Below are 25438 nucleotides of genomic sequence, written 5' to 3' on the forward strand. Positions count from 1 at the left end.
ACAGTATTCCTAAAAAGAAGATCCTGGTGGTATGGTTTAGCCCCTGTGTGATGTTTCTCAGCAAAAGCAAAGACCAAAAGTAACAAGCTCCAAATATACAGTCAAGTAAATGGAAGAGACCAATCAGATATCAGTTTCAGGTTTATCTTACTAGTCGGGACATTTCAACTGACTATACAATGAAAGATCAATTTAGGAAACCAGTAAAGCTAAATGTGAAACGGTTGAACCATCTCCAATGAGGGCAACCACTTGTCTGTTCGCGCATACACATCTTAAGGATCATTTAGGTCCAGTCAATATCAACTTTTTCCCCATTTGCAGTGGTTAGTCTAACTTCGGGCATGGCAGTTCAAAATTCCCATCTGTAAGGATGGCTTCTGCTCTCGACCTGACGCAAAATGCAGTGGACTTGCAGTCTAACTTGATTTCTACTCTATATTAGGAAACCGATGAGCAACAATGACAAGAATTAATTCCACCAGCCAAATAACATATGCTTGAAGCTACGAACTTGAGTGAGAGCAGTTCAAGACATGTCCATAACCACTTTTGAACTATCCTTGGATCTATGCTTCCTTTTCTTACTCCTGCATTTACAAACCAGCATCATTTTCTGCCTATGTATGGGGAAACCAAAAGCTGATAAAATGACGACCAAATCAGAGTTGATAAATGTACTTGTCAGGTGCTAAGTTGGGTGGACTCTTCGATTTTGGTGCCGTCCCCGTCCCAATACAAGACGGGGACGGGAGCGGGATACGTCACGGATTCGGTCAACTGACTTCGGACACTTTGACCGGAGTCCATCGACAAATTTGGGAGAAAAATTTAGATTTTGATCTCAAAATCAAAAATAAAACAGATTTAGGAGTGAAAAATTGAATTCTACAATATTCATGTAAGTTTTTCACAGATTATCTCTCAAAATTTACAATATTTTTATAGCTCAATTTTTTATTAGCCGAATCAGATACTCGGATCCGTCCCCGTATCGGATACCCGCACCAGAGTCCGAGCAACTTAGGTCATGTGAACCAGGTTCAAGACATGATTTGAGTTTTCGATCAATGTGCTACATTAAAGATGTTCACATCTTTGGAAGTAGGAGTCACAAGTTTACCAATCTGTTCAAATGTCAGGAGTTCAGGTAGGACTACATTAAATCCAGAAGAAGATTTCGGGGAAAGGACAGTAATATTTCCCGAAAGAAGAGGAAAAAAGATAAACAATTCCAGACATACAGTAATAACAGGATTAAGTACTTGCCAAAGAATCAATGGCATTTATAGAAGCAGTAAGTTCTGAAATGGTATGAGCTGGATGATGACGTGATAGGACACTTCTAAGGTACCTGATTGAAGAACCATTATCATGTCAGTCAAAGGATTAAGGAATTATTATGGATTCTGTCCAAATGAGAAAGGGATTGAGACCTCTCAAAATCAAATATGCCATGCTCTGTGTTAGCTCTATGCAGAGCTGCTAATGCCAACTGAAATAGGTAAAAAGAACTTAAAGCAGAAAATTATCGAAGAAGATGTGCATTAAGGATTATCTATAGCACACTTTAATAGAGCAAATCATCACAGAACACAAAGCCAGAGTTTTGTGTTCAAGCATCAAAGGTATACGTATCTGTTAATATAATCCTCTATAAGTAGGGAGAGCTAGCAGTTAGATCTATACAATATAAAATCATTCCAATAGATCATGTAACTGATAAAATAATACCTGCCCGGGCGGGAATAGAAGTGGTCCATTGGTACGCATAATCTTATCTGCTTCCATCCTAGCAGTTTCAAGTGAAGCCTGTACTTCAAAAGAATATACATTAAGCTGGTAAACGATTCCATAGGTCGGAGTAATCTGAGTTGAATTATCTCCCATATATAGTGTAAGTGTAAGAACTCTACAAGGAATTACCAAATTAATCCATTATCTACAGAAGATGAACCACAGTTAGTAATGCATCTATGCATGTCCAAAATGTCACCAACTACTTATGAGGGAGTCGATTCCTTGTTCTTGTTAAGGGTGTATTGTGGACCGGGCCTAGCCTGGGGACCGGCCCGGGACCGCGTGCCAAACAGGCCAAATGGGCCGGTTCAAACGGGCCAACGGTCAGATTTTTAAAATCTAGGCGTTGGCCTTCAATTTTCAGCCGTTTGGAACTTTAAAAAATAGCCATTTGGCTCCCAAACTTTTTATAATTACACTTTTTCCTATTCTCAACTATAAATACCCCTCATTCTTTCATTTTTACTCACAAATTCATCAATCTCTCTCTAATTTTCTTCTATAATTGCTTACTTTATTATTGCAATTTCGTGAAAAATTGTGAAGTTGGTGAATTGAAGTCTTCAACGATATTCAATTTTCAAGAAGTTGTTCGTCAATTCGGTAAACTCGTTCCAACTCTTAAGTTTTAATATTATAGTTTTGTTTGTTTTATTTAGTATAATTATAATTAATATGGACTTTTCTTTGAAAAAAATATTTGGTGGTAAGGGTAAGGGAAAATCTAAAATTGGTGAATCTAGTCGCCAAGCTACTACTCTTCCCCCGGCTCTCCGACCCAGACCTGTTACCCGTCATCCTCCACCTATTATTCTTAATAGTGATAACCCTTGTTTTCAATTTTCTGATAGTCAATTTTGTCATGATGTTGCACCAGGTCAACAATTAAATGAAGAAGTTATGAATGCTCTTTATCCTAATCAAACTATCTTTGAAAATGATGAGGAAAATGATGATTTAGATGAAATGCAACCGGATTTAGATGATACACCTACTAGTCCTGTTAATAACCCAACTGATGCCTCGCCTGACCCTCCTGTAGTAACCCCTACTTTTAATAGAAAACCTTCTAAACGGCCCGAAACATCTCTTGTTTGGCACTTTTTTACTCAACTAAGAAAACAAAATAAGGCTAAGTGTAAAACTTGTGGGTGTTTGATGGCTCATAAATATACTGGAGACCGTAGCGGTACGGGTAGTTTGATTAGACACATATTGAAACACCCTAGAGATAAAGCTAGATATTTACAAATGAAAGATGCCCAAGAGGGGACAAGTGTAGATACTACGGTTAACCCTAGTACAGGTTCAAATCTAGTTCAACCGGGAATTAACACTGTTACCGGTGGCATTTTATACTATGATCCAAATAAAGATCGTGAAGAATTGGCAAAAATGATTACTGTTATGTGCTTACCCTATAGTTTTCCTTCTAGCCCTCATTTTGTGCATTATATTAGAAGAGTTTTTAATCCTACTTATAAATGATGGTCTCGCGCAACCGTAAAGAGTGATATTTATAAATATAAACATGAATATGAACAATATTTGCGCTATTTATTTACTCATATAGATTGTCGCATTGCTATTACTACTGATATTGGTAGAAGTGGTAATGACTGTGATTATCTAACTGTTACAAGTCATTGGATAGATGAGGAGTGGATAATGCAAAAGCGCATTATTGCTTATAGAATAATTAATTCACGCCACACAGGTAAGTTTATTGCTAACACAGTTGCAGATATTTGTAGATATTTTTGCATTAGAGATAAAATTATGTCGGTTTCAATGGATAATGCTTCTAGTAACACTAATACTATAGGTTTACTTACAACTACACTAAATCCTGTATTTAGTAATATTTTTCATGTTAGATGTATTTGTCATATTTACCATTTAATCGTCGGTGATGGTATGAAAGTTTTAAATGTAGAAATTGAAAAGGTTAAAATGGCTCTTAATTGGCTTTTTTATTCAAACCGTAGAAGTAGACTTAGAGATTATTTTAAAAAATGTGATGAATTTGGCCTTAGAGAAAGAAAGGTTCTTAAACTTTGTCCAACTAGATGGAATTACATGTATGAAAGTTTAGTTGTTGCATATGAATATAGAAATCCAATAAGCGCAACATATAATGCTCGTGTAGGTGATGATGATGATGATGATGATGATGAGCACCTTACAAATCAAGATTGGACTAATGTTAAAATGCTTGTAGACTTTTTAGAAGAATTTCATGTTGCTACAAATGAATTATCTGAGCAATATTATCCTACTATTTCTAACTGTTTAGTTTATATTGCAACACTTGCAGATTTATTTACTCAATTTTCAGAGAGTGGGGTAATTTATGAACAAGCTATTAATTCTATGAAAGTTAAGTTTAAAAAATATTTTTTCCCTATCCCCTATTTTTGGTGTTGTTGCAGTGTTAAATCCTACAATGAAATTAGGAGGTCCTCATTTTTGGTACTCAAAAATTTATAACGCTTTATCATTTTCAGTTGAGGAATTTGCTACACTTAGAGATGCAAAAGCCTCAATTAAAATAAATGCTCAAACAATTTATAATGCTTATCAACTTGCCTTAGATCATGCTAGATCAAATGTTCCAACTCCTACTTCGTCTAGTTCGTAATCATCTAAAAGAACTGCGGGCCTAAAAGCCCTTAGTTCTTGGACGGAGTTCCGGGGTTCTCAAGGTGATAATATTGGTGATAGTTCACAACTAAATGAGATTCAAGTTTATTTGTCGCAGGGACTTGAGTCAGAGAATCCCGACGGCTCCTTCAATGTTTTGGAATGGTGGAAGGACAAACCAAAACACTATCCGGTTCTTTCAAGGATGGCTCGAGATATTTTAAGTGTTCAAGCTTCAACAGTGGCATCGGAGAGCGCTTTCAGTCAAGCGAGACTTCAAATCGGTGATCATAGAGCGTCTATGAGGGAGAGCTTGGAAAAATCAGTACTCTTCAGAGATTGGATCAGTTCGGAAAGAAGAAATTTTGGACTTACAGAATTACAACCGGAGATAGACGAAGCTTATGAAGAAATGCTAGCGAAACTTGCGCAGGATGCTGCTTCGCCCGGAAGTGGTGATGAACAAGCTTCTTTTCCACCACCACCAACGGAAATTCCTCCGGGCCTTGAAGGATTTATGAGATTTGTTAGAGATAATACATAGACTAATATGTAACTTGTATTTTGGCACATCTTCCTTACTTTTTTTCCTTTTAATGGTGGTATTAGTACCTTGTTGTGCTCATTCCATTAGGGGGAGGAAGACTAAGAAAGATATTGTCATTTTTTGTTAATGTCGTAATAATAAAAATTATAAGACATTCCCTTGAATATTTCTTTGCAATTTATTTTGTGTTTAAATTTGATATAGTAGATATATTATATATCTAATACATATAAACTATATATACATATATATATATATATAAGGCAATATATATATTTATAAGGCACTATATATATATATATATATATATATATATATATTATAGATATAGATATAGTATATATAATATATATAAGTTATATATTATATAAGGCAATATATAATTATATATACATACTATATATACTATATATATTTATATAGCTATATATAAGCAATTTATATTAGTATATACATATATAGTTTACAAGAAATTGCCTTAGATAAAAAAAATTAAAAAAAATAGCCTGGAACGAAAAAGCCCGTTTAGGCCGCGGGCCCGGCCCATTTAGCCCGGGCCCATGTGGGCTTAGGACCGTAGTGGGCCGGTTCCACTCATTTGGCCCGTTAGGCCCGGGACCGCCTAAGCCCAGGCCCGTTTGGCCCATTTAGGCCCGGGCCCGGACCACAATACAGCCTTAGTTCTTGTCGGGAATTGCATACACAGAAATGTTTTGAACAAAAAAAATTGCAGTTCAAAAGAAGATTAGCTGGTTGGTAGCTCTATGAGCTAGATAGAGAAACTAAAATCTATGATAGGAAATTCTAAGCACTCTAAACTGAACTATCAATGATTGATCAATCTCCAAGATACTACCAACTTTAATGATGTTAAAAAAAAACTGATGATATTCTACCAAGAAGATGCATTAACCTTGATCTTTTGAGGAACCATTAGGAACAACAGCAATGGGAGGAGTGAAATCTGTATTTGTTCCATCAGAAGGAAACTGAAGAGTTTCAATATCGCATATAGAGTTCCCTGGTTAAATTGGTTTAACTGTGAACTACTTATTGAACAACAGTGAACAAAGTTCAATTGTTAGAAGCAAAGATTCTACAAGGAACAGAAATAATCAAAGAACATTTTATTTTATAAAAGGAAAATTATATGGCAACGGAAATAACTATTTTTTATATGTTAACCCACATCTACTCCACAAGCAACCCCTCCCCAGGAGTCAATAGTGGCCCATTTCCTCCACCTGATCCCCTGATAACTCAAACCCTCAACCTCAAAGTTGGAGGTGGAGGGAACTTTCCACTTGAGCTACCTTATATTGTCAAAAGGAGATAACAATTACCTTCAGTGCCACAATCTGGTCATCATCTTTAGCTCCGCAGAACTCCTAAAATTTCAATAGTAATACTCAATAATTAGAATGAAGAAAATCAGCAGTACAGGGTGTGGAAATAACTACCAATTATTTAGGGAAAATGAAACAGATCAACCGAAAAAGACCTCTAAATCACTGATAAATCCATCAAGTGTATGATATGGAGCATAAACAATAAGATCAAATCCTAGACTCTGCAAAAGAAAGGTTAGAAAAGTTGATTAGAGCAAAATATAAAGGAAAATATAGAAGGAAATGACCTTTAAATGAAATCCATGCCTGGAAAACCAGCATCTCATTATTGAGAATTACATGATGATCCTGCCCGATCCCCTTACCAAGCTCCTCAGCTGATACATGGTTTTCCTCTGCCTTGCAAGCTGCATATATGCAGGTTAACCTACAAAAAAAAAAGAAAAGGGGGGGGGGGGGGACCACTAGTAAGTTATGCCTTGCCAAGTATCAACTACTACTGTATGCATCATTATATGTAAGACTCCAGATGACTTGTTTATGTTTTTAAGATGCAGTTCAACTTGAATTTGGCAAAAGTACTTGTTGTCCAAATGACCAATCAAACAATGCAGAAAGATAGGGGGCTTCTGCTTTCTATCTTTCTCACATTCTCACCTTTTTTTGGAGTTAATTTAGGGGAGAGGAAAGCGAACAGAAGACAAATAAGAAGCTTACATAATTTTTTGGGGTGATGTTCCATCACAGACCATTGCAGATAAAACCTCTTAAAGTAAATGAGAGTTGTTGCCTGCAAACAACCATGAGAGCTGTTTAACTTTCTAGTTGATTCATTAATCGTAGCTGATCAATAATAAAAAATTTATACCTGAATTTTACGTGGGAACTTAAAAGCATCCCAGACGTCTTGAATTTTGAACTCGTAAAAAGCCCTTAGAAGTTGTTCTTCTTCAACCTTGAGCGGTTTTGGACGCTTTTCAGCTAACATGCCAACCAACCTTGTGTATATGTGTTCCTTTTCACCTAATTAGGTTTTGTTCGGCTGAAGGCAATATCAATGTGTTTTTCGACATTGTGCTATTGTTGTCAGATTGATTAGTTTTTCCATTTTAACTGCAAATGTGCATGGGTTAAAAACTTACCCCACCCAGTTTTACACTATACTATACTAATTTACCATGATTAAGTCACAAATTAAGATGAGAATGTGTATTAATTAACAATAATTTAGTGATAACAACGTATAAAGAAGATACATGTCATGTATTTATTTGGTTGATGTAAACATAGGGTGCTCGTAAACTTTTATCATGCGTATGGTGTATGAAGTTATATATGCCTGCTGTATGTTTTCTTCAAACAATTATGTTTAACTTTCTCCACGCTTTAACATTCGCCTAAATTTATAAGCAGCATTACCTGAAAGTTTTATGGTCCAGAACAGAGCTCTAATTTATAGTGCTTGTAGGCTTATTGATAATACTGATAGCTAGTTCTATTGTGAAGTATGGAACAACACGAACGGAAGTTGATATTGATGGGTCGTTCTTGTATGCTGAAACCCAAAAAAAAAAAAAAAAATTGCTAGCATACCTCTTCAAGTGCTTGTTTGGCTCTTTGATTAGCAGCATTATACTTATCATTCTGTTTATAAAGTAAACCATCCATAAACACAAAAAAAAAACTCAAATCAAACGAGAAAACGTAAAATAAAAATCCATATTCTCCAATATTTGAACTTTGCTGAATACTTCTACGAATACAAATACAGCAAAGCCACTTTACCCCAAAAAAATATATATAGGGGTGAGGAATTGTAACTCACAATATCTTGGGGAGTAAAAATCCAATTGGTTCTATGGGTGGATGTCATGGAATCAGCCATAAGTAACTCTGCCGATTCTAATTTTGGTTTGGATGTTCTCACTATAATTCAAACCTAGGTCCATTTTATACTGCACATTTTTGTTTTTTAGTTGTTCACACAAATTTGGAACAGTATAATTTGAGCCCGTTTGGACACAAGAAATTTTTTTCTTTTTCTAAAAAATTTTCACCTTTTTTCGAAATCATCGTTTGTTCGTAAAATTTTCAATTTTCACTTGAATATGTATTTTGAAAATTTTCAAAAATTTGAAAAACTCAAAAAAAATTATTTTTCAAAATTTTCACTCACATAACTTCAAAAACAATACAAAATTATATTCATGTCCAAACACGATTCTAAATTTCAAATAGTATTTTTACTTGAAAAAAAATTTCACCCTATTTTGAAATTTTACAATTCTTATGTCCAAACGCCCACTTAAACACTCTTTTGTTTGGTATTCTCGTGTCGTTTTTAATTACATATTATTATGCAAGTAATATGATACTGGTATTAGCACCCGCGTAGATGCGCGGACACTAACCATGTTAAATATTTGAGTTATTTGGATTATAACGTAAAAAATCTTAAAATTTAAACCTTCTCGATAAATATAGATAATCATTGGATATTAATTAAGACATGAAAATGATTAAACATTTCTCAAATCTCCTAGTTATAATTCTATTTTTCTTTTTTAGTACCATTCTCGCATGTGTCATTGGATCAAAAAAATAGCCAGAAAACAAAATAATAACTCATATTTATGGCAAAACAATCAAAGGTTGAGACTATCAAGGACTCTTTGGATACGACTTGATTCTTTTACTATTGCTTGAACTCTTATTTGGTGTGTTGATATATTCTAAAATTATTTCTATTTTAAATTTTCAGTTTCTAAAATTTTATTTTTCAATAATAATTATTTTTATAACAATGTAAGTGAAAATATTATCCTTAATTCAAAACTCATTTCAGTCGGCTATCTAAAATTTAAAAAGTTCTTTAGCCCGTGATTTTCTTTCTAGTATGACTCCATTTTGATATTTGACATTAACCATGTTAAATATGTGAGTTATTTGAATTATATGTAAATAACCTTAAAATTTAAATGTTCTAGGTAATTATAGATAATCGTTAGATATTGTTTATGAAACTCTACACGAAAAAAGGCTAACATTTTCTCAAATCTCGTAGTGATAATTTTATTTTTGCACCATTCTTATTGGTGTCATTAGAACCTAAAAATAGTCACGAAATAATAACTCGTATTTATGAGCTCTGGATAAGCACAAAGGTTGGCACAATATGAACGATTTTTTGGTTACGACGTGACTCTTTTACTACTACTTAAATTCTTATTTGGTATGCTATTATGTTTAAAAAAATATTTCTATTTTAAAATTTCAATTTCTACAACATTATATATATTTCAATAAAATAATTATTATTATAATGATGCAAGTGAAGATATTATCCTTAATTTAAAATTCACTTTAATCGGCTAGCTAAAAATTTAAATGATTCTTTAGTCAGTAAATTTTATTTCAGTATGACTCCATTTTGAGTTTATCGATATCTCTAGCCACAAATTTCAAATTTTTAATACCCTTACATATACAGATTTTTTGTTCTTTGAATCATTAAATGTTAGATTAATTGATTGTTATTATATAACATTGCATATATTGTCTTAAAATTGCTAAGCAATTTTTTCACCATGTTTGGCTTAACCTCAATGCAAACTACTTAAATTATAATTAAATTCAAATTCGAAAATCATATCACTTTGTTAGCAATAGTGATTTTTTTAAAAACGACACACAATGTAAATAAAAAAAAATATTCTAAGATATCCTTATCTTATAATCTATGTATTTGAGTTACAACAACAACAACAACAACAACAACAACAACAACCCAGTATAATCCCACACGTGAGGTCTGGGGAGGGTAATATGTACGCAGACCTTACCCCTACCCCGAAGGGTAGAGAGGCTGTTTCCAGGAGACCCTCGGCTCAAAAAAAACAACAGAAGCCGATATATTAGTACCACAAAAATGCATAATAAAATAACAGCGATACAATAGATATGAAATACAGAATACGAAATACGAAAAAGATGGCTGGTATAGTAAAACTAGCAGGTAAAGCCCTGCATCAATAGACGACCAATGACCTTCTTAGTCTAACTCCTAACTGGCTAGTCTCACTCTATTGTGCTGTAGAAATATTCACAACTCTCCCCTAACCTACAACCTTAATACTCGACCTCCATAATTCCCTGTCAAGGGCCATGTCCTCAGTAATCCTAAGTCGCGCCATGTCCTGTCTGATCACCTCTCCCCAATACTTCTTAGGTCGTCATCTACCTCTCCGCGTGACCACTACAGCCAGTCGCTCACACCTCCTCACCGGTGCATCAGTGCTCCTCCTCTGAATGTGCCCGAACCATCTGAGTCTTGCTTCCCGCATCTTGTCCTCCATGGGGGCCACGCCCACCTTCTCTCGAATATCTTCATTCCTAATCTTATCCATCCTTGTATGCCCGCACATCCACCTCAACATCCTCATCTCTGCTACTTTCATCTTCTGGATGTGTGAGTTCTTTACCGGCCAACATTCAGTTCCATATAACATGGCAGGCCTAACCACTGCTCTATAAAACTTACCTTTTAGTAACGGTGGCACTTTCTTGTCACACAAGACTCCCGACGCTAACCTCCACTTCATCCACCCCACCCCTATACGGTGTGTGACATCCTCGTCAATCTCCCCGATCCCCTGAATAACCGATCCAAGGTACTTGAAACTACCCCTTTTGGGAATGACTTGAGAGTCAAGCCTCACTTCAACTCCCGCTTCCGTCGGCTCAACTCCAAATTTGCACTCGAGGTATTCCGTCTTCGTCCTGCTTAACTTGAAACCTTTAGACTCAAGAGCATGTCTCCAGATCTCTAGCCTCTCGTTGACGCCGCCTCGTGTCTCGTCAATTAGAATAATGTCATCAGCAAATAGCATGCACCATGGCACCTCCCTTGAATATGATGAGTCAGTGCATCCATCACCAGGGCAAATAGGAATGGGCTGAGTGCAGACCCTTGGTGCAACCCCGTAATAACTGGAAAATGTTTAGAGTCTCCTCCTACTGTCCTAACCCGAGTCTTAGCTCCATCATACAAGTACAATGGTCCCGTTGTATAAGAACAAAGGTGATGTCCAGAGCTGTAACAACTATAGGGGCATCAAATTACTAAGTCATACCATGAAAGTTTGGGAGAGAGTGGTAGAAATGAGAGTGCGAAGGACGGTGTCTATTTCAGACAACCAGTTCGGGTTCATGCCGGGACGATCTACCACAGAAGCTATCCACCTTATTAGGAGGATGGTGGAACAGTACAGAGATAAGAAGAAGGATCTCCACATGGTGTTTATTGATCTGGAGAAAGCGTACGATAAGGTTCCTAGGAAGGTCTTATGGAGCTGCTTAGAGGATAAAGGGGTCCCGAGTAACTATATTAGGGTGATTAAAGACATGTATGATGGAGCTAAGACTCGGGTTAGGACAGTAGGAGGCGACTCTGAACACTTTCCAGTTATTACGGGGTTGCACCAAGGGTCTGCGCTCAGCCCATTCCTATTTGCCCTGGTGATGGATGCACTGACTCATCATATTCAAGGGGAGGTGCCATGGTGCATGCTATTTGCTGATGACATTATTCTAATTGACGAGACACGAGGCGGCGTCAACGAGAGGCTAGAGATTTGGAGACATGCTCTTGAGTCTAAAGGTTTCAAGTTGAGCAGGACGAAGACGGAATACCTCGAGTGCAAATTTGGAGTTGAGCCGACGGAAGCGGGAGTTGAAGTGAGGCTTGACTCTCAAGTCATTCCCAAGAGGGGTAGTTTCAAGTACCTTGGATCGGTTATTCAGGGGATCGGGGAGATTGACGAGGATGTCACACACCGTATAGGGGTGGGGTGGATGAAGTGGAGGTTAGCGTCGGGAGTCTTGTGTGACAAAAAAGTGCCACCGTTACTAAAAGGTAAGTTTTATAGAGCAGTGGTTAGGTCTGCAATGTTATATGGAACTGAATGTTGGCCGGTAAAGAACTCACACATCCAGAAGATGAAAGTAGCAGAGATGAGGATGTTGAGGTGGATGTGGGGGCATACAAGGATGGATAAGATTAGGAATGAAGATATTCGAGAGAAGGTGGGTGTGGCCCCATGGAGGACAAGATGCGGGAAGTAAGACTCAGATGGTTCGGGCACATTCAGAGGAGGAGCATTGATGCACCGGTGAGGAGGTGTGAGCGACTGGTTGTAGTGGGCACGCGGAGAGGTAGAGGGCGACCTAAGAAGTATTGGGGAGAGGTGATCAGACAGGACATGGCGCGACTTAGGATTACTGAGGATATAGCCCTTGACAGGGAATTATGGAGGTCGAGCATTAAGGTTGTAGGTTAGGGGAAAGTTGTGAATATTTCTACAGCACAATAGAGTAAGACTAGCCAGTTAGGAGTTGTGAGCACGTGATTTTTGCCCTATATGAGAATTACTCCCAAAAAATTCAAAATAAAACAATTTTCCTTTGTGTGCAATTTTTGAGTTTTCGTGGCATTTATTTGATAATTATTTGTATTTTTGTCTGTGCATTATTTGTTATATTAATAAAAAATATAAAAATATGTTGCATTTGCATTTAATATTTAATTCTACAGTTAGGAGTAATCAAGTTTGTTTTACAAAATGAAAAAATCATAAAAATATGTATTTTTGCATTTTTAGCATTTAACGTCCAAATTGTATGATTTTATCGTTAATTGTTATTTAATTGTGTGTTAATTGTTATTAGGAGCTAATTAATATTTTAGATAATTTTGGGTTTTATAATTTAATCTTAACATTTTAGTTTTATTAATTAGGAAATTGAATAAATAGAAAAGAACAAAAATAGACAAAAATCGGATTGGGCCTATTCTTCAAAATTTTAAACCACAGGCCCAAAGAACCGAACCCATGGGTCAACCCGACCCAGTCCGCCCCATAACCAAACCACCGCCCAACCCCTTTTCTGCATTTTCATTTTCATTCCCCCCTCCCCAAACCCTACACCCAAATACCCACCCCCTCGCTACGTCTTCTTCTTCCTCTACTCACCCCAAACGACCTCCGAACTCCTCAACCATGGCTTCCCTTCCCCCCGCCTCTTCTCATTCAACACACACACACACACGCACAACATGAACACCAGCTCCATCGACGACCAACAACCAGCCTCCATCGTCTTCATCGTTACCACCCTCCAGCTCCACCATCGTCCAACGACAGCCATGAACGACCTCAACAACCACTACCCGCTGCTTTTGCTCCTTCACGTCCAAACAACCCATTGTTTCTGCTCCCTCACGCCCAACGACCACCCAAGCCGCCAGCTTCGTCTTCTTCTCCGTCGTGAACCAGCGGCAACAACATACGCAGCAGCGCTCTTCACCACCAAACTCACCTGAACCAACGTCCCACTCCTCTCCAAGGCGCTGTTGTTCCTGTACAAACGACCCTCACCTCGCCGGAAACCACCCAACCAGACCAGCGACCAACCCTAACTCCATCTAGTTCCTCCATTCATGGACTCACCTTCAAAATAACAACACAACTCCTCCGCCCCTTCTTCCAAAAATCAGTCCAAAACAACACTTGAAAATGGTCTGTCCATTGATAAAATCAGAAAACAGAACAAGGTTTAGGGTCGTCGTTTGCCGTTCTGAGTTCGTCGAGTTTAAAAGAGAAGGTGGGTTGTCGTTGAAGTCGATATCTGTTAGGTCGTTGGCAGTCTTGGTTCGAGTTTGCCATTTCCGTTCGAGTTCGTCGTTGTTCATTTCCGGTTAGTTGGTTTAAGTTTCATTTCTGTCCGTATATTGTTTGATACTCTCAGATTTGAAATCAGTATATCTTTGATTCTTTTATTATTCGTTGTTATCATTTCTTGATTATTTCTTCAGTTTGTTTTATGTTCTTGTTTAGTTTTAATATAGAAGAGTGTTAGTTTAATCGCTTGAATCCGTCATCTTTGTTGCTTAATTTAGATTTAATTCGTGTTCATTTTTTGTTTGAAGTTCGTTTTTAATCCAATGATTTAATGTGAGCTTATGTTTTGGTTTTTAATTTTTTGATTTAGTTTGAATCATTCATCTTGGTTGTAATGTTGTTGGATTTAATTTGAAGATCAATTGATTATTGAGTTTAGTAATTTGAATCTGTTTGTTTGTTCTGTTTAAGTTTAATTTGAATTTGAGCTCAATGATTTGAATATACTTGTTTGTTATTTTTGTTGAATCTGAAAGTAGGTTTGTTGTTAAAAAAATATTGTTCAGTCAAAATAATTCCAGTTGTTTCTTTGTTGTTCATCATTTAGTTTGAATTTGTTGTTTGAATTTGATTAAGAATTGGTTATAGCTGATGTATTTGGTTAGAATTGATTAGGTGAATTGGTTATACCTGATTGGGTAGAATGATAAATTGCAGTATTTTCAGGGGTAAAATGGTAATTTCAGTAATTTTAGAGGTGTATTTTCGGAATTGAAAATCTGAAGAATTATTTATTTTGAGTGTTCTGTCCACTAAGCTAATAATATTAAAAATAATGTACAAAATAATATGTAGTGGAGGACAAGACATAATGGTGGGGAATAATGCATTTATTTAATCAATAATGGGAGACAAGACATAATGGTGGGGAATAATGCATTTGTTTAATCAATCATGGGGAACAAGACATAGTAGGATTACGGGGCTCAAGAAAAGTTGATTTAAAAAATAATAATTGCATTTTTTATGTAGTAGTGGGTTTGGTAAGAGAAAATGGATGGTTTTATTAATTGATTAAGGGGTCTGTTATGAGATATAAATAGAGCAGACTTGGACAGAATTAGAGAGAGGAGAATGAGCTGAAAATAAAGAGAAAAAATTCGAAAAATATTAAAAGATTTTTAGGGATTCGAATTTGAAGAGAGTTTAAAAGAAAGAATTTTCTGAACATTAAGAGAGAATTAAGGGTTAAACATTGACTGGTCTTTCAATAAAAAAAAGAAGTTCACTTTGTTATTGCCCGTTGATTATTATTGGTGTTTCTGGATTTTCATGTGGTTTGTTTCTCGAGTTTAATTGGTTATTTGCTACTACTTCACTGGTTATTACTGGATTTTATTCGGTTTTCAAATCTGTCACTAGGTGTTCCGTTTGTTGTATATTGCTGGTTATTTGTTGTTGTTGCTGTGTTACATACTACTTTGCTGACTTTCTTCTTCTTGTATTGGCAATACCAGGTACACAACTGTAATTTTGGCATTTTGTAAGCTGAAATGTGAAAGTATGAATACATATGAAGAATGGAATTTTAAAGTTTTAATTTAGCTTTTTCTTTGTTTCTTTTACTAATTGTATTTAGGCTATTTCATGTATTATTATTCTGTAAATTTCTGTCGCTCTGCATAACTAGGCATCTGGTAGTGATGTATTAAATAATACTTTGCTTTAACTTGATTATTAGGTAGTATATATTTAAGCATGCTCATTACTGTCAAACTGTTTAATAATTGGAATAAGAGGAAAATAACATAAGTCGGTCTTTACTAAATCGGCTTGGCAAAACTGATTAAGTTCACTAGTTATGAAGGTTTTAATATTGTCAACATTAAGTTAATCGAAAACATGTAGCTAAATTTAGTTAAAGCATGAATTTAAATTAATTTCGCGAATTAGGCATTATGGCATGATTTGAGTTCAAACAAGGCGAGTTAATGTTAAATTTAATAAATTTTAGAAATATGCATTAGTAATTAAGATTGATTCTAATTTTCAGTAGTTGTAAATAATTAATTTCAACAGTTCAAGTCATCTAACAATGCGAGTTTAATCTGGTTATGGGATAATTAGTTTCTTTTAAATATATATTATTTAACAATTCCATATTGTATTTATAATTACAATTTTAGTAATATTCCTTTCCGTTAACATTTGTCTTAACCTAGCATTTAATATGTTATTTTTAAATATGTAATTAATTAGGATTTTTTCTCTTTTATTTTTTAGAGACAAATTTAATAGGAAAAAATGTAGGCACTTTAGGATTATCCTTTTAAAATAAATGAGATGAGTCTCGCCCAATAAAACGCACAAATTGCGGGGCCCTCGATAAATGTTTAATTGAATATTTAGACTTCGGGATGGGCCGTTTAGCAAATTTCACGGCATTCCCCAAAGATAATAACGCGTTAGACTCTTTAGGCGCGACTTAATTAAATTACATTCTTAAATTCGGGTGCGCATTTATGTGACCCAAATTCAAATCTCAACGGAGTCGAAATGTGTTAACAACTACGGGTGCATTGATTGTGACGTGGTTCGAGATGCATTTTCACGACGTTGCAATTCTATAAAATAAATGATAATAATAAAAGCGGTTTAAACTTAATAAAAGCACATAAGTCACAACATGTATTTAAATCAGATATTTAGCCATTATAACAATTTAAGCGACCGTGCTAGAACCACGGGATTCGGGGGTGCCTAACACCTTCCCTCGGGTCAACAGAATTCCTTACTTAGAATTTCTGGTTCGCAGACTTCATTTGGAAAGTCGAATATTTTCCTCGATTCGGGATTCAATCGGTGACTTGGGACACCATAAATCTCCCAAGTGGCGACTCTGAAATAAATAAATAAATCCCGTTTCGATTGTCCTTTAATTGGAAAAACTCCCTTCCGCGCCCCTTTGCGGGTGGCGCGGGTGAAAAAGGAGGTGTGACAGCTCTGGCGACTCTGCTGGGGAACGAACCCAGAATCTATGGTTCAGGGTTCAAAAATTCGAGCTTAGAATAATTGTTATTATTTGGCTTCATTTATTATCTGATTTTATGTTTTGTCCTAATGTGCTAAAATGTTGCTTTTTACCGCTTTGATATTATCTGAACTGTATATATAAACTACTATGAAATCCCTCTCTTCTCTCTCTTGAGGAGTGCATGCTGGTCGTGACTTCTTTCTGTTAGCGTCATATCCCAAAATAGAACGAGGATTCGGAGGAGTTGCAAAATCGGATGATCTTTTGGTTACCGGTACGCAGTTCCCATCCTCGGCTCGAGTTGTCCACTCGGGTAAGCCAGGTCTAGAACAAACACCCAGGATAAACCTAGTATAACAAAACCTCATACCGGATCCCTAGTAGGAATGCTTATTTGCATCATGTTGCATTTGACTTAGGGGACTCAATACAGGGGTTGAGTCCGTCTAGGACAAGCAACCTGAAATGAAAAAGACCATCCTGCTGCATCTTGTTTGTTTTGCACATTTATTTGCTTCAGATCTGCATGCTGACCGGCTTCTAAAATCAGGAATTTTGAAGAAAAAAAAAAGAAAAAAATATAGCAGTGTAGGTAGATAACTACTAATTTTTTTTTTAGAAAAATAAAATCAATGTCCAAGTAGTGTCAAAACCCTGCCGAAATTTTGAAAAAAAAAATTTAGTTTGATTTATTGGAAAAGAAAGGAGTATTGTTTACAAAGTTTAGTTTATATGGCCCGAACTACGCCGGTTTGATTCTCACAGGATGTGAGATACGTAGGCAACCCTCATCGGGTCCAACCTCCCCTTTTGCAAAAATAGCTAAAAAAATGTCAAAATTTTTAGTTTTTCGTCGTAAATAAGTCGGGTGATTCCATTCTTGTAAAAATAACTGAATGTCCCTAAAAAGACGTCGGAAGGCTGTTTTTGCGAGAACAGCCATTGTTGGTCATTTTTAAGGTTTTGTCCGGTTGGTAAAACACAACCTTTAAATCTTTTTCGAAGTGCTGAAGGGCCGTATTGACAAGACCGGAGTTTTAAATGTGTGTCAATTCTTCCTTTGAGTCCAATGAGTCTTAATCACCCCAAACAAACATGCAGAATGAGCATGGGTCCAAGTTTATCGGTAACAGTTAGGAGCAAGATCCCTTTGGAGTTGCGCTTGTGGTGGGAGGATTTGGAAAAGTCATAGCGAGATAAGATCAAATCACATCTGGGAGGCCTCACCAGTTTGTTGAACGTCAGACCCAGATGTGACATCATAAAAGCTTTGGTTACATTTTGGGACCCGGCCCACAACGTATTCCACTTCTCGAATTTTGAACTCACCCCAACCTTAGAAGAGGTAGTAGGATATATGGACATTACTGAGGGGCTAAGGAACAAATATCTGATTACACCAAGAGCCGTCAATTCGCACAAGTTCATGGATCTGCTGAAGATAAGCAATGGAGTCTCGTACTCTGAATTGGATAACGGGTTTTCTACTTTGCAGTTCATATACCAGAGGTATGGTCATATAGGATGGTTCGACGATCTGGAAAGCGGGGTTTGCAGTACAGGGAATCGGACAAAATGGGATGAACATAGGCATTGTGGTGTTTCCTCGGAAAGACAGAAATATTGATTTAAAGGTGGCTGGAGTCGTCAAGGTCCTAATTACCAACAACAAAAGCACGTTGGTCCCTATGATAGTGTCCGAGATATACCGAGCTCTCACAACCTGTAAAGTCGGGGCAGATTTTTTCGAAGGGTGCAACTTGTTATTGCAAATGTGGATGATCGAGCACTTGTGTCATCATCCTCAGTATATTAGTTGTAGATCTACAAACGAAGGTTGCATTGAAGGATATAACACGAGGGTTTCAGGGCTCAAATTGCTAGAAGGGTCTGAAGACTGGGTATCTTGCCTTCGTGTCATCACTGCAGCACAAATAGGGTGGACATTGGGTTGGCTTCCTGTTGAAGAAATTGTGTACATGCCCGCCACGGGTCCTTATTTCCTCTTAATGGGACTCTGAGGCATTCAGCCTTATGCGCTTTACCGGGTGATGAGATAGTTAGGGAGGTGTCAGGTGGTACACCCAGATGAAGATCTCAGTGTTTATGCAATCGAGGTTAGCACCAACGACCAATTTCATGAAGAAGTCGTTCGTTCTATATGGAATGAATGCCAATATTTAATGGTAAACACTCGAGTGCGCGACCTATCCCGAGGTGAAGTCTCACCGGCTTATATCGCCTGGTATAGGAAGAGAGATGTTGTAAGAGATGAGCCAGAACGACTAGCCAAAAAATCCCACATTCAAGAGTTCATTGAGGCGTCGCAAGAATCGTGGGACTGGTTGGCCAAAGAGCAGGGATACCGGGCCGAAATAGGCAAGCTGAAACAACAGATTAAGGATCTGAAATTTGAGAACAAAGTGCAGGTTGTTGTCGACGAAGGAGAAAAGAACAAACTAGCCAGAGAAAGCGAGATCCTCAAAGCTCAGATCCGGAAGATGAAAATGGATGCCGACAACCAACGGAGAAGCCGGTCCGATAAAAGGTTGATAGCAGGGTTAAGGAATCAGGTCATTGAAAGCCGAAAAGACTTGGAAAGATCCGAGGCTAGCATAGCAAGAATACGGGCCAGATGGGCAAAAGGTACAGCAGCGCGGAAAAAGCACATATAGCAAGTGAGAAGGGATTATGAAGGGAGCGTTGCAATATTAAGAGAAATAAATTCCACTCTCAGTGATCGGGTCTTTAAACAAGCCCGAGATGCTAGAACGAATAGGGAGCGCTGCTATGACTCAATAGCCCGAATGGAAGAACAAATGGAGAGGTTCCAAGATCAGCTCGTTGACAACATTTAAGTATTGGGATTAAAGAATCAACGAATAGAACAGCTGTGTATGGAAAGGGATAGAATCAGGGGTAGGATCGATGAGATTGGGCGCTACATCACCACGAAGTGCCTAACATGTGAAGAAATGCCCCGTGATACCCTTTTTGCTTCAGTCATGGGCTATGTCCACCGGATCATGGAGGAATTAAAAAGCTTGCAAAGAGGTCTGGCGCCAAAGCCCTCGGAAAGGCCGAACGATACCTCGCGGGCACCAAAATTCAAGGCTTTAATGTATCCCTAGTTCAAAGTCTGCACTTGTTTGTTTTTTAAGAGTCTGTTGTCTACCCCTCTGTGCTCTTTTCATATCAAACAATGATAATAGTGTGGATTCTGTATTTCGTTTGTTTTTTTTTCAAATGATAGCTTGTAATAACGTTTTTTGGTAATAAAATGCAAAGTTGCGTCTTTATTTTTTGTGGCAGAACTATGCCCGGTCTGATTCATGCGGGGACATGATACGTAGGCAATCTACATAAGATTCGACCACCACTAAAAGAAAAGGCAAAGTGACTAAAGAAAGGACATAAGCCGGAATGACGCATGCAATCGAAGCAAAAACATGTTAGAAATGGTTAAACTGCCTAGGAACATTGCATTCCCCAATGTGAAATTGCAATATGTGTTAAGCCCTAACACTGACAAGTTTGTTGTTTATACCAGAGAAAGAGATTTCAAAACAGTTAGCTCGTTAGAACGGTCTGGCAGATTACCATTACCACACAAGATCAAAAGGGCCCATTCCGGAAAGTATGTCTGGTTCAGACAAAAGTGTCGTGGAGGAAAAGACGAAGATGCAAATGATGAAGGAGGAAGTAGACAGGTTGAGACAAGAGATAGCTGGGATGCACCTAGCCTGGGCTAAGGGACAAACATCACCAAAACTTCCCCCTACTCCTTCCCTTTCACCAGCTCGGACTCCGGAACACCCTTCCACTGGTCCATCAGCGAGCTTCCCCATTGTCAAATACTATTAAGGGGAAACTTCCTATAATCTCCAAGCTTCACCACCCAAACAAAACCCTCCTCCACCAGTTGCTCCTGTTTTCGTGGCACCTCCACCCGCCACATTGCAAAAATCACCTGATGAACCAGTGTTTCAGGTTCAAGACAATCAATACTATCCTCCTGAACTCACCTTTAAAGCACCCGAGCCATACACTTACACCCCTCACCTTCAATTCCCAACAGAAACTGAAAGGCCGGCTAAGAATCCGGAGCAGGATGAAGTGCTCCGTAAAGTGAAAAGCCTGGAGCAATCCTTCAGGAATTTGCATGGATTGGGCAGCCAAGTTAGTGTGGCCTACAAAGATCTGTGTCCCTTCCCCGATGTTCAATTGCCAGCAGGTTTTAGGATGCCAAAGTTTGACTTATATGAGGGACATGGTGATCCCATGGCATATCTACGAGGTTTCTACAGTAAGATGAGAGGGGCAGGTGGAAAGGATGAGTTGTTAATTGCTTATTTCGGTCAAAGTTTAAGCGGGTCCGCATTAGAATGGTACACGAGGCAGGATCCTAGCAGGTGGTATACCTGGGACGATCTAGCACAAGCATTTGCAGGTCATTTCCAGTATAACCTCGAGATCATCCCCGACCATCTCACACTGTTAAAACTTGAGAAAAAGCCTGGAGAGAGCTTCAGGGAATTCGGATTCCGTTGGAGAGAACAAGCGGCAAGAGTCGATCCGCCAATGAGAGAAGGTGAAATGGTGGACTACTTCTTACAAACTTTGGAGCCAACTTACTTTGGTCACCTGGTGACGTCGGTTGGTAAATCTTTTAATGAAGTAGTAAAAATGGGCGGCATGGTTGAAGAGGGACTCAGGTCCAACAAGATAATGAGTTATTCGGCGATCAAGGCAACAACTCAGGCTATCCAAAGTGGCACGGGAGGTACGCTCGGGAAAACGAAGAGAGAGGAGGTCGCAACAGTCGAAGCAGGTACTTGGTCCAGATCAAGAGGTCCAGCCCCTCTCTACCAAACCAGACCCCATTACCCAAATTATCCACACAATCCATACAACCCTCTACAACCATATTATCCACCACAAGAGCCCCATTTCTTCGTCCATCACGCCCAAACTTACACCCAGCCTCCGGCTCGTCCACAATGGCGTGCGCCAGCTCCCCAACATACATATCCACCTCCACAAAACACATATCCCCCTCCACAAAACACATATCCACCACCAAGGGCCTACAGGAATCCTTCAGGGCCAAGCTTCCGCGGAAATCAGGCTTTCAGAAACGAAAGGATGCAGAAGCCGAGAACATTCACTCCATTGGGAGAAACCTATACTACTCTATTTCACAAGTTGAGGCAGATAGGCTTATTAAGTCCTGTTGAACCCAAATTGCCAAATCCCCTTCCCAGAAATCTGGACCATTCAGTAAGCTGTGAATATTGTTCGGGGGCTCCCGGGTATGATACTGAGAAGTGTTGGAAGTTGAAGACTGCCATACAAGATCTTATTGACACAAATAGGCTCGAGGTTCAGGCACCAGAGGCACCCAACATCAATGAAAACCCGTTACCAGTGCACCATGAGGCCCACATGATTGAACTAGTGCACGAAGGAGGGAAACTTAAAACACCCTCACAAACGGTAATGATGATTCGTGCCAGTCCAAATGAAAATTCGACCAGTGGAAAGGCAGTGGTGCAGTTGGAAAAGGTAGATGACAAGCCATTCGTGGTAGTTGGAAAAGGTTCGTCTGTTGCTGTGAAGAAGCCAGAGTCAGCCAAGGCAGTACTGCAGGGAGTATCAAGCACACCAGTGTTGGTGGTAAAGGGGGTCCACGTAGAACCGGTTGTTATCAAACCAGTCATGATGTTGCCGGTAACAAGTGAGAAATCTGTGTCGTGGAGCTACAGTCAAGTGACAGTGATGCCTAAGGGAAAGGAGGTGGTGGAAGAAGTATGCGAAACTCAGGGACTAACTCATTCGGGAAGGTGTTTTGTTCCCGCAGAATTGAGAAGGGTCAATCCTGTAACAATAAAGAAGCCAGTAACGGAGGAAGAAGCAGAGGAGTTTTTAAAGAAGATGAAGGCACAGGACTACTCAATTATAGAGAAGTTGAGGAAGACCCCGGCCCAGATTTCGTTGCTATCTTTATTAATCTATTCAAGCGATCATTGTCAGGCCTTAATGAAGATTCTGAATGAAGCCTATGTCCCGGACAAGCTCTCAGTGAACCATTTGGAGAAAATAGCGCACAAAATCTTCGAAGTAAACCGAGTGACATTCTCTGACGATGAGTTACCGGTAGAGGGTACTGAACACAACAGAGCACTCTACCTGACGGTAAAATGCGAAGAATCGGTGGTCACTCGAGCACTAATTGATAATGGGTCAAGTGTCAATATATGTTCTTTGGCCACTCTGAACAAACTAAAGGTTGTTGATGATAGAATCCACAAGAAAAGCTTCTGCGTCCGAGGTTTTGATGGGGGCGGTACTGACACAGTGGGTGATATCGTACTGGAATTAACCATTGGTCCAGTCGAGTTCACCATGGAATTTCAAGTGATAGATGTGGCGGTGTCATACAATCTTTTGTTGGGACGACCCTGGATCCACGCAGCTAAAGCAGTGCCTTCTACACTGCATCAAATGGTCAAATTTGAATAGGATAGACAAGAGATTATGGTACACGGGGATGACGGCACACATGCCGTCAGTGATGTTATTGTGCCCTTCATAGAAACCGACGATGACAAGGGCCCATGGGTTTATCAGGTTTTCGACACAGTCTCAGTAGACAAAATTCCTGAGGGTGGGGGGCCTTCCACTTCCCATAATCACAGCTGCAACCTTCATGATAGCCTCAGAGATGTTGAACAGCGGGTTTGTACTAGGGAAAGGTCTAGGGATTGATCTGCAGGGAATGATCCAGCCAGTTTCCTTGCCTAAGAACTTGGATACTTTTGGGTTGGGATTCAAACCTACCGCAACGGATGTAAAGCGGGCCCGCAAGTTGAAGAAAAGAGTCTGGGTCCTTCCTAAGCCAATCCCACGCCTGTCTAGATTATTTGTCAAAGCAGGGTGCAGAAAGTTGCCAGTCCTGAAAGTTCTTGGACCCTTGATCGGGCCAGATGGAGATTTGAATGAGGGCTTTGAAAGAATGTTCGCAGATGTCAACATGATAGAAGCTGGATAGGGTTCCAGTAAGGCAGACATACAGTTTGTGGGTCCTAAGGCCAAGGTCAACAATTGGATAGCTACTCTTATTCCTATTCGGAGGGAGTCGTGGTAGTTGGCTCTGATTTTCCTTCTTGTTTTCTGGATTATTCCAGGGTTGTAATCCAGATCCCTTTTTATTGTGTTCAATAAAGTGTGAAACCTTGTTATCCCATAATTCAATAAAATGAAAAAGTTTCTTTATTATTTCTTATTTTATATGTTATATTTAATTTTGTTTCCTTCGTTTCTTTTTCTGAACAGTTCTTTTCATACTGGTTCTAACGACATGGCATGCACAACGGATCTTCAACCTAGTCTAAAAGATCAATCTGATTCCGAACTAACTATACAAGAGGTCGATTATGATAATGAATCGGAATACGATGAGGATGAAGCCTTCGAGGAAATAAACAGGTGTCACACCTCCTTTTTACCTACACCCGCAAGGGCGTAAAGGAGTTTTTCCATTTAAAGGACAATCGGAACGGGATTTAATTATTAATTATTCAGAGTCGCCACTTGGGAGATTAATGGTGTCCCAAGTCACCGATTGAATCCCGAACCGAGGAAATTTATGACTCTGTTATAGTCTGCGAACCAGAAATCCGAGTAAGGAATTCTGTTAACTCGGGAGAAGGTGTTAGGCATTCCCGGGCTCCGTGGTTCTAGCACGGTCGCTTAACTGTTGTATTTGATTTTATCTGATTTTAATACATGCTAGCTTATGTACCTTTTATTCATAAACTGCCTTTTATCATTATTTATTTTAAAAGAATTGCAACGTTGTGAAAACGCGTTTCGAACCACGTCGCAATCAATGCACCCATAGTTGTCAACACATTTCGACTCCGTTGAGATTTGGATTTGGGTCGCATCAATGCGCACCCGAGTTTAGGAATTACGTATCGTAACCATGCCACGGGAAACGTACCCATGGCCACGGTAATTTATTATTAACATCGCGACCCAGGCCTCTCATTAATAATTACTCTACTTCTACCTACATAATTAAATGAACAGATCCAAAGTTAAATTCAATCCTGAGCCTTATCAGCTTCAAACAATTCCAAACATGATCAATTAACTCTTAAAATACAAATGGCCAAATAAACTTACTGTCATGTTTTATATTAAAAAAAATAACAAACCAATACATCAATCTAATAAATATATCAAGCATATGACTTGATTCAAAGCAGCAAAAATTAGCATGAATTCATCTAAAAAAAATCAAGAAGGAAGTACCTATCTTTACAAAACAGACAAATGAACGAAGACGACGAACAAAGATAAAATAACATCGAAGAGCGAC

The 25438-nt window shown here is 38.4% G+C and overlaps 1 protein-coding gene across 1 annotated transcript; it reads right to left on the reverse strand.

The window, feature by feature from the left end:
- Positions 1-108: 108 nt before the first annotated feature.
- LOC104212638 (cyclin-H1-1-like) lies at positions 109-7310 on the reverse strand. The gene is made up of 9 exons (XM_070160474.1): positions 7208-7310; positions 7057-7129; positions 6646-6766; positions 6492-6560; positions 6334-6378; positions 1735-1812; positions 1437-1495; positions 1270-1354; positions 109-590 (listed from the first exon to the last, which is right to left on the reverse strand). Exons 2-9 carry the CDS (start codon positions 7089-7091, stop codon positions 585-587), a joined length of 498 nt encoding a protein of 165 aa, XP_070016575.1. The 5' UTR covers positions 7092-7129; positions 7208-7310; the 3' UTR covers positions 109-584.
- Between the last annotated feature and the right edge of the window lie 18128 nt (positions 7311-25438).

The sequence above is a fragment of the Nicotiana sylvestris genome, chromosome 1 (assembly GCF_000393655.2).
Source record: "Nicotiana sylvestris chromosome 1, ASM39365v2, whole genome shotgun sequence".
NCBI lineage: Eukaryota > Viridiplantae > Streptophyta > Magnoliopsida > Solanales > Solanaceae > Nicotiana > Nicotiana sylvestris.

Bases quoted from the DNA above. Each gene is read 5' to 3' on its own strand.
- LOC104212638 (XM_070160474.1), bottom strand. From the start codon at position 7,091: ATGGTCTGTGATGGAACATCACCCCAAAAAATTAT. The intron at 6,561-6,645 runs GCATGGATTTCA...TTTCTTTTGCAG, and splicing joins ATGAGATGCTGGTTTTCCAG to AGTCTAGGATTTGATCTTAT. The intron at 1,496-1,734 runs GTATTATTTTAT...TACCTATTTCAG, and splicing joins TTCTATTCCCGCCCGGGCAG to TTGGCATTAGCAGCTCTGCA.